At 43.3% G+C, this 10,028-nt stretch overlaps 1 protein-coding gene across 1 annotated transcript; it reads left to right on the top strand.

Moving 5' to 3' along the window:
• The first annotated feature begins 578 nt into the window (after window positions 1–578).
• On the top strand, window positions 579–9,584 carry tdrkh (tudor and KH domain containing). Its single transcript, XM_061231195.1, has 13 exons — window positions 579–735; window positions 1,026–1,117; window positions 1,445–1,637; window positions 2,838–2,977; window positions 3,350–3,671; window positions 3,795–3,958; window positions 4,144–4,319; window positions 4,885–4,949; window positions 5,425–5,576; window positions 6,559–6,675; window positions 6,775–6,829; window positions 8,459–8,530; window positions 8,884–9,584. Exons 1-12 carry the CDS (start codon window positions 600–602, stop codon window positions 8,512–8,514), a joined length of 1,668 nt encoding a protein of 555 aa, XP_061087179.1. The 5' UTR covers window positions 579–599; the 3' UTR covers window positions 8,515–8,530; window positions 8,884–9,584.
• The last annotated feature ends 444 nt before the right edge of the window (window positions 9,585–10,028 follow it).

Here is a 10,028-nt window from a genome sequence, read left to right as displayed (position 1 = left end):
TTCCACTTTTGGGCGTTCAGGACTGGTTTCTGCACAATTTCCCCTGTTTTCCTGAAAATAATTAGAATAGCTGCTATATGCAGTGTATGTAGGCTATACATCCATTCCCTGTGGAAGAAAAGCTGCCTATTTTTTAAAAAAATTTCTGGGGGGGGTTTTGAGCAGTGACGCAACTAGCTTAATCCCATGCTTTGAGGACTTCACTCAGTAACTGGTGTTTATTTGGGTCATGTTGCCTGGGATTATTTTGGCTGATCTTAAACTTGTGAAAAAATTTGGTGAGACGCTAATGATCTTTTGATGGTTAAAGCACAAGATGCCCTCTATGAAATCACTATTCACTATGTGAATAGTCTACGTGGCTCATCGCCAATGTGGGATCAGTGAATTCCTCTGACATCAGACTTCATTAGGATCAGTAGTAGCTCTAAAGCGGAACTTTCCAGTTGTTGAAAATCTTTCATTTTGGTTGCCTACATGCTTCTACACAACCAAACTGTAATCTGTTATAAACGACAAGTACCGCGTGCCATGGGCTGGAACATACCTTTGTCTGCGTGCTACTTATTTCCAGCAGGTGGCGCCTTCCCCTCAGCACAATGCAAGCTATGGAGGGCGTGAAGGAGGGGCACGGGAACAGCCTGAGCTCATGGAAGAAGCTCGCCCTTGCTGTCGGGCTCCCAGTCGGGGTCACCGTCGGGTACATCCTCTACCAGCATTTCAGAAAGGCCAGTGGTGAGTGACCTGGCAGGCCTGCTTAGGGAGAGGGAACTTTAGCCCTCTTTTTGGTTTAATCAAACCTGAGAGGACTAAATTAGGGTTTAAATGATGATGTTTGCACAATCTTGGCTGGAGATGTGATTGAAAAAAGGGATCTCTGGGAGTGTTTACTTAAGGCCCATATAAGTATCATGGTATTGCCTACTGACCACGTTACTGATTTATCATATCTGCTTATCTCATTTATATAAGATAAAACTGGACTTTGCACTGTTTGCCTACTGTGTTTCTACCTGGGCGTTTAGCTGAGGAGGAGAGAACAGAAGAGGTGAGGATGAAAGTTCCTCTGGAAGTGTATAGGTCCATCGGCAGATACCAGGCCACCTTTCTGGACATGGTAAGTTTCCTGTAGTGTTTACCATGCCCTCAGGAGCTGCTATCTGATGAGTGTGGTGGAGACAGAAATCACTATCATTCTGCGGAGGACTGAAGCTCTTTTCCTATCACTTAAGTTTATTGTGCAAATGAGCCCTTTATGATATTTTTGTGAACTTTCATTGATTGCTGTCCTCAACATATATTTTAAGGCATAAGTGTACGGCATCAAGGCTTTAAATGTATGCATTTAAATTGCTTGTTTGACTAAGGAGAAACTGACAGTTCTGTCCTGAAGTAGGCTTCCTAAAAGAATGGTTAATTGTTTCCTCTGTGTTTACCTGCCCAGGTGGGGCAGCAGTCAGGAGCTCAGGTGAAGGTGCTGGCAGACACTCAGGATGCGAGCGCAGTCTGTTTCCAGCTACAAGGCTCTGCTGAGCAGGTGTTCTTGGCCAAGTGTGCCCTGGACAAACTGGCCTCCGACAGCGAAGTCATCGCTGATGTTATGGAAGTGCCCCAAACTGCCTTTGGGCGAATCATAGGTAAAACAAGCCATGTGGTGATATGCAGAAACGACTTGGCAATGAAGTTGTCTACAGAGAAATCAAAGTGTTGTAAACATTATGCAAATGTGTGCTTTCATTCATTAGCTTTAACTAATTTGCATAGTATCCTAAGAAAAAATGTCATAATGCAAACATTGTTGCATTTGTTTTCACATTCAAAATATAACATTTTATTTAGAGGATTTTCCCCCTATTCACATGTGGTACCTCCCTTTACTTCCTTGCTTGATGATGTCACAATAATTTGCTTATTTGATGGATGGCGTGTTAACTCCATATGTTCCATATGCTCTTTATGTTCCCATTGCTCATGAGAGAGCCTGATTTAGGCAAACTATTCTGAGCCTCTCGCTCATGGCAGTGTAACAACCTGCAATTACTGGCTCAAATTATCTTTACTTAAGTGCATTAGCAATGCTCAGCTACTGCAGTGGCAACATACTGTGTCACTGGGGTATAATCTGGGGAAATTGAGCAGAAAAGAACAGGAAATGGGTAGAAACCTTAAAAAAAGAAAAGGAAAAAAAAAAAGTCACTACATTCTGGTCTCAACATTCTTCTGCCCCCTCTTTGTCCTGCCAAATAGCTTTTCTCATACCTCTGTTTCTCGTCCTCGAAAATACATAAGACTTCACTGGTAATTGTTCACTTGTTTGAATTCTGACAAATTGCATATCTGGATGGAGTTTAACAGCTAGCTACATGGCTATTCTAATGGACAACTAGCTGCTCAGCTAAAGGATGTAAAGCTGGAAATGCTATGCTATCACCATTCTGTTCCCATGTGGAAGAGTTGCTTCAGTTAAAAAAAAAAATGTATGCGCAGGGACAAGGCTTTTGCATTAAATTGTGTTAAACTGGTATGTTAACAATATTGCAGCAATAGCTTGATGGCTAAACTGCAATCGTAGAGGCAATTATTGTCTATGAACATTCTCATGCCTTTATAATAAACGATACAATCAAAGGAACCATGACCGTGAGCTTATGAATTTGTCCATTGTCAGAATTGATATTATTTTTTAATAACTAGATAACTGCTAAAACGTGATGGAGATGATGGCTATAATATCTAAACTGAATAAGAACTAGAATGGGTCTACAGGAAACGGTATTCTTCAGGGAAAGAGGGGAAAGGGCTCTTCCCAACCCATTACGTGTGTGTTTGTTGTGGAGGGCGTGGAGGAGAGTCCCTGAAGCTGATTTGCCGGACATCAGGAGCGAGAGTGACCTGCCCCCGGGATAGGGGTCGTAACCTCGGGGAGAAAGGCAAGATCTCCATCATGGGGACACGTCGCGAGGTGCTGAACGCAAGGGTAAGACTGCTGTTTGTTCTCCTTCAGTTAATGGGTACGGATCAATTGATGCCATATTTTGTATAGAAAACTCAAGCACACAATGAAATCGGGAAGGAACGTTATTGTTGGTGAGCCAGAGTAAATGGATTCAAACACTTAAATATAGGGGGAGGATCTTGAGATTGCATGGACAGAGCTGCTCCTAATTCCTTGGTACATTGTACATGGAATGATTGGGGTTGAAAATAGTTTTTGTTGGATTCTGATGACTTGCTGGCCTTATGGTGGCTGGCATAGGGGTTGTGTTCGAGTTGTGTGCGGATATTGAGCTGCTCCTTATTCCTTGGTATATTGTACATGAATGGGGTGGAAATGGTACATATCTTTCAGGAGATGATCATGGAGAAGGTGTTTGAGAATGAGGAGGTGCGGAGGCGAATCTCCCAGGCCTCGGCTCTCCGTCAGAGGAGGAGGCCCCCGGAGGTGGAGGCTCATGGAAGCCAGCAGGCTGAGGTGGTGCCAAAACTGGAACCATTTGTTGGGGAGATGAAGCCCTCTGAGAGTGGCACAAAGGCCATGGGACTGGTCCAGGTGAACGGGACCCTCGGCCTTTCTTCTGTTGATCACGTGGCACTGAAGGAGTCGTCCAAACCTGTGTGTGAAGACGGAGACCACACCTCAGTGTCTCCCCTTGGAGTTTCGAAGTTTGAAAGCAAGTACCTGAGTATCATCAGCATGTGTCAATCATGAGGCGTAAACTAGCCTACATGTGTTTCCACTGTGTTAGGAGATTTAGGAGACGGGTCAGGCCTTTAAGTTCCTTTCTCCCTGTCAGTCCCCAGCCCAGACCTGAGCTTTCAGCCAGACGAGCACCTGGAGGTGTACGTGTCGGCAGTTGCGAACCCGCAGCACTTCTGGATCCAGATCCTTGGCGTTCGATCACTGCAGCTGGACAAGCTGACCGTTGAAATGAGTCGCTTCTACAACAACAGCACGAATGTGAGTGTTTACATGGGGGGTGGGAAGCATTCTTTGTCATGCTGGCATGAAAACCAATGACATCTCAGAAATGTTGTGTGTGGGAAAAATGCCGAGCATTTCTCTCAGAGTGAATTCCATCTCACTCACTGCAGCTTCACTACGGGCTGCCTGGTTGAAGTATTGCTGCTTGTGTCTGTCTCCAGGAACAAATGGTGCAAGCCGTGGTGCTTGGGGATATAGTGGCTGCACCCTACCGGGACCATGGCACCTGGAACCGGGCCAGGGTGCTAGGAGTTCTGGAGGATGGTTTGGTTGACCTGTACTATGTGGACTTCGGCGACAACGGTCAACTACCCCCTGAGAGCCTGCGGCCAATGAGGTGAATGATGTCATATAATAATCATTAGTTCTGTAATAAATAGTATTGGTTGTATTTGGTAGAAGTAGAACACAAATTGTTACAGCAGTGCACTCAGTCAACTTGTAATTTCCGGGGTTGCCAATAGTTTTTCTTGGATTTTGATGACCTGTTGGCCTTACAGTGGCTGGCATAGGGGCATTTAGGGACCATGCTCTAAAGCAAGACATTACACTTCAAGTAACTACAAAGCTGTTTCCATAGGCTATGCATTTGAACAATCATTTTCAAGTGTTCCTTCAATTGTGTCCATAAATGTCACTTTTTGTGTGGTGCCGGTATTGTATAAGTTGTGTGTGCCATTGGATACTCTTCCAGTGAAAATGATTAAATATCATAATAATCGGGTAATATACACATACAACTTCTGGATACATAAAGTCTAGATACAAACTGCTTTGGAGTTCCAGTGCATTTCTTCATTTAGACCACAAACTATGCAATTGAAAACCTACAATTGAATGTGGTTGAAAGGTGATCCAGATGTTATAGCAAATTCCTCTTATTTGCCCTTTTCTCTTTTCAGAAGCGATTTCTTGAGCCTTCCCTTTCAAGCAATTGAATGCAGTCTGGCAGGTGTATGTCCTGCAGGTAAAAGCTTTGAAGAATGCAGTGTAATGACAGTTGGACCGTAGGATCGTAAAATGTGGTCCATTCAGTGGAATTAATATTGGTGCTGTTCACAAAATATTAAAATGTCAAAACATTTTAATGTAGCCTTTCAGACATATTTTAATTGTGTATTTGAAAATGTTTAGTTTGTATTCCAGAATGGCTGGTAATGGTAGGCAATGCAAAATATTAAGATGAAAGCAGTTGGCATGCACAGTGAATAGGTAACTGCAACTGAAAACTTTGGATTCATATCCTGTATTAAGGTTAGATGATTCTGTCAAATGCTTGTTCGATTTTGGCTAAACAGACCAGTTTGCAGGACAAACTTGGGGTACATTGACAAAAAATTGCAGAACTTTTGAGGTCAGGTTTAGTGACCTCAAACATGCTCAAAACGTTGTGCGTATCTTTGGACACAAGGGAAAACCGTATACGTGTTCTCATGTTGCAGGTGACACATGGACAGAAGCAGCCCTGAATTACTTTGACCAGTTGACCTATTGTGCTCAATGGAAACCATTGCTTGCAAAACTGTGCAGTTACTCTCATTCTGATATTTCCTCCTGGCCCAGAGTCCAACTGTATGACAACGGCCATGGCAAGGTCAGAGCTTTCCCCTTTCTCAAGCTGTTGGGCCTTTGTCCTGCATTCCTTTAGTTCCTCATGTGCTCAATCTACTGTAACCTGTCAGCTCAGTTAGTTAAACTATATTGTTTCCTTGGTGAACTCCCTACCTCCAGTTTTTCAAATATTATTTATTTATCATTTTGAAATCTGAGCAAATGTATGTGTACTGTCGGTCGGATAGAAAGACATATTTACACATTTAATTATTAAGGTTTAAATTTTATATTTCTATTCAATGCATGGCAGGTTGAGAGTCAGGACACCATGGAATCCCCTTTTATTTGAACTAAATGTCATGGGATCACATGATCATGATTTCATGTCTCAGCCAACAGACTGTGCCTCCTACAGCACAGTGTCCCCATCGCTGTGATGTAGTTGGTGCCCCACCAACACCACTTACTAAATTGGTTTTCCCTGGAAGTCTCCCATCTAAGTACTAACCAAGCCCACACCTGTTTAGTTTCCGCTGTTCAGCATAAGCATGGCATAGTTAATTGTGTGACACTGTGCATAATATTAAGTAATTATCTAATGCCTGGTCGCTCAACTTCCTCAGGTTCATGAAGAATTTTACATGTTACTGATGTAGTGAATTCATTTTGTTTTATTGATTTCATAATTGTATTTATTTTGCACAAATGACTGACTTACTGTCAGCTTGCTTTTATAATTTGTCAGTAATGTTTGTTGTATTTTAATATTAATTTCAATATTCATGCAATTTGCATCCATTTGCACTAGGGTGAAAACTTGCCTATTGTAAATGTAGTCAACATCGGTAAAGTATGAGGAACTGAGACAGCTGTTGAATTTCTTTCTTATGTTAAAAAAAAAAAAAAAAGTTTAATGAGTCATGGTCATCACTAAGGCTACATCCTTATCTCTCTTTCATCCAACTACATCGGTTTAACCTGTCCCTGCCTGCCTCTCCTCCCTTCCCTGTGATGTGTCTCAGGCACTGGATCTGGGTGAGGAGCTAATCCGGCAGGGCCACGCCATGCGCTGCCTGGACTCAGGTGACGGAACTCTGCGGGGGGAGCGGGATGACCCTGGTTCTCTGCAGAAGATGCTGGTGAGAAGGGGATTACTCAGCCCTGATGGATTTTCTGTACATGTTTCTTAAATATGTTTTAAAGGGATTATAATGAACTGTCCCAATGTCTGTCTGTAGGATGATGTGACTGGAGCCACCTCCGAGCTCAGTCTGTCCTGCATCAGTCTGTCAGGTATGTCCTCCTAACACTAGGGGCCTGTCTTCCTACAGGCTGTAGGGTGTGAAAAGCTGCCCAAGAACTTGGTAGGCAGTGCACATGCTATATTGATATTTTCAGGTGTTCCTTGCATTATCAGCAGGTAGGATTCTCATGTGAATGTTTAAGAGTTTGAAATAAACCCCTTTTTTGGGCCTGTGTTAAGGTTCTGTGGATCAGTGTGGGGAGTGGGTGAGGCAGCAGGCAGCTGTCTGTCTTGGCCCGGACTCGGTAAGGCCTCAGGAGACCATGAGGGCGGATGTGGACCGCAGCTCATCTGTTGTGTTTGTACACTCCTCCTCCTTGAGCCATTTTGACTCCACCTCATCGTACCCGGGTGCAGGTGAACTGCCAAGTGACATCCTTCCGTCTCCCAGCCCAATCCAGTCTGAGGAATCTCCGGTCCAGCCAGCTCGTGAGAATCGTGTCTCCCTGCAAAGCGAGACCTACGTTATATCGACGCCATCGTTGCAGTCCAGTAATATCCTCTTCAACTCGTCTGACTCATCTTCCTGTATTGAGGTTGTGACCTCTGCACTGAATTCCATGGCACTGTATGATGAGGTCTTTCTGTCTGGGACCGGGACTGGCAGCAGCAGCAGGGGTGAGGTCTCATCCCTTTCTTCAAACTCCGAAGAGCCAGGTACCAGCAGCAACAGCAGCAGCGAGGGAATCCGTGGTGTCTGGTACTATCTGTCCTCGGAGGATTCCTCTACATCTTCTGCCAGCACCACCTTGCCCATATCCTCCCCCTCTTCCTGCATGAGTGAGCTGAAGAGTGGAACCTCCATCTCCTCTTATGGTTCTCCCAGCCTGGACCTCTCTGAGAGTGTGGAGTCCAAAGGGTGTGGGTCAACAGCAGGCCTGGTGGAGGAACAGGGAGATGAAGGTGGCTTGGTGATCAACTTGAGTTCTTCATCTGTGGACAAGTCAAGTGACTGCATCAGCAGTGTGAGTCTGATTACAGATCATAGCTGTGCAGAGTGTGATGTATGTTTGATCTGTGAGGAGGAAGCAGGATGTGAACAAAACAGGCAGATGAGGAATAAAGGGAGGAAGAAACCACATAAAAGACTGGACGTGACTCATGAGGACTGCTTTCTTGGACAAAGTGTGCTGAAGTATGGGGAAGCCCCAATCTTGAATGACAGACTAGGTGAAGCAGGATCACATGGTCATAACCAACAAATGGGCATGGACTCTCCATCAGAGTTATGTGCCACTGCCCCTAGTTCTGCCAACCAGACAAATGGAGGAACTGAAGCTCTCCAGCACAGCAACAGACAAGGCCATATGAACCAGTTTGTCCTAAGCGATTCCAGACTGGGAACAGGTAAAATGAAATCTTAAAGTCACACAGATCTTGGAGTCAATGCACCACAGTGGAGTCACAGTGATTCACTTTGCCATGGATCTGTATTTTCTGGTGTATGGGAAACTGGATTTGTGCTAATGGTTGTGGGTGAACTGAAATTGTCACTTTTGGAATTGAGGGTTTTTTTTTCTCATTTATTATTATTTATTTTTTTGTGTGTTGTGTACATGGTGAAGTTCCAAAATCTTAGTTTTAGATCTGACTGAAATTTGTTTGTCTTCTCAATGTAGAAGTTGCCTCAATCTCAGGAAGTGTAGATGACGTTATTGAAGTTGAATCCATCTGAAACCAAAGACAAATGGGTAAGTTCCGTTTTAACTGTTGATGGTTTCTATGTGGCGGATTAAGGATGGCTTTGTCTCACTTACCGTTTGCAGCTACTGAGTAGTTTTTCTAAATTTAGAATTTCTGCAACATTAAATAGCCATGTATAGAATGCTTTCAGGATCATGTTATTCAACCATTTTTCCAGCTGATCCACATAAATGGGAAACATGCATTTGGGATAAGAATTTGATTCTCTGTAGTTGAGCAAGGGCCGAATCAAATGGCACCACAGAAGGTTACTTTGAGTGTAGAGATGCATATCTGTAAATGTTAAACAGATGTTTATTTAATTCTAACTGCTTTTTGTGAACACTTCTCCTTTTGGCAGTATATCCTGCTTCGCACAGCTGCCTTCTGGACAGTGTTGCAGCCTTGCATTGTGACCGCTGACCTGTGACACAATGATTGCTCCTAACAGCCTATGCCTAAATATATTGCAGAGAGGGGATGCATTTCACTGTGCTGCTTGTTCCCAACTCCTTTGTTCCCAGCTGATCTACGAGTACAAAGTATTCTCTTGGTCATCATTGGTCCAGGATCAAGCAGGGTGTGGATTGGGAGCAATGTAGCTATATGGAGTGCAACCTGGATGCCCTCTCATGGCGCACTCGAGCAAGCATGAGCGTAGACCTCTTTGTCCATGTGTTTTTGAAGTGTTCTCATGTTTATTTGTGGGGGAGTGGGAAAATGCACTTAGAAAAACAACCACAAAATATAATTGTATAGGTATATGTGTATTGAGCACTTATTTATTTTGGTTGATGCAGTAAATACAGATTAGTCCAAGATATATATTTTATGCCTAAATATGTTTCACTGTCCCTATCATGTTCAGCCTTCAATTCTGATACTTGCTCAGGTCCGGTTTTTCATTTCCCTGTAGCAAGTTGTTATCAGGACATTTGTGTATTCTATTTTGGAATTGTAAATTATTTGGATTTGTTCAAAGATGTGTGTTTTTGCTTACCATCTCCATATTTTATTGATTTAAATGTATAATAAAAATTCAGTGTTCATTTATAGACCAATTATGAAGCATTTTTGTGTTTTCTTCTGGGGGGGCTGGGGAAGGTTGCACATCCAGTGATGATAATGGAAATGTTTGAGAATTCTTTACTTCCAAAATCATTGTTTTATCCTAGTATTTAACCTTTCACATTTTGTTGCCCCAGAGCATCAAATCTGAACCTCACTGAATGGAAATGGTTTCTGATCTATGCCGCTCACTCCAGAATGTCAGACTTCAGTACTGACTTTCAGCTTTAATGTGTTTTTACATCCATCCATTCATTGAGTGAACTGTATAGGAATTGCAGCCCTTTTTATACATTGACCCATAGACCTCACCAGATGCTGGGTATCTTCCCTGGTGATGCTCTGCCCTCTTCAGCACCTGCTTGTTTCGGGGCTTTTTGCCTTCAGTCTGGTCTTCAGCAAGTGCAATGCATGCTCAATTGGATTGAGGTCAGGTGA

Source organism: Conger conger, chromosome 2 (genome assembly GCF_963514075.1).
Source record: "Conger conger chromosome 2, fConCon1.1, whole genome shotgun sequence".
In the NCBI taxonomy this organism is placed as follows: domain Eukaryota; kingdom Metazoa; phylum Chordata; class Actinopteri; order Anguilliformes; family Congridae; genus Conger; species Conger conger.
Note: the sequence above shows the minus strand (reverse complement) of the source record. Positions and strands in the feature narration are given on the sequence as shown.

Bases quoted from the DNA above. Each gene is read 5' to 3' on its own strand.
- tdrkh (XM_061231195.1), top strand. From the start codon at position 600: ATGCAAGCTATGGAGGGCGTGAAGGAGGGGCACGGGAACAGCCTGAGC. The intron at 736-1,025 runs GTGAGTGACCTG...CTGGGCGTTTAG, and splicing joins GCATTTCAGAAAGGCCAGTG to CTGAGGAGGAGAGAACAGAA. The intron at 2,978-3,349 runs GTAAGACTGCTG...CATATCTTTCAG, and splicing joins GCGAGGTGCTGAACGCAAGG to GAGATGATCATGGAGAAGGT.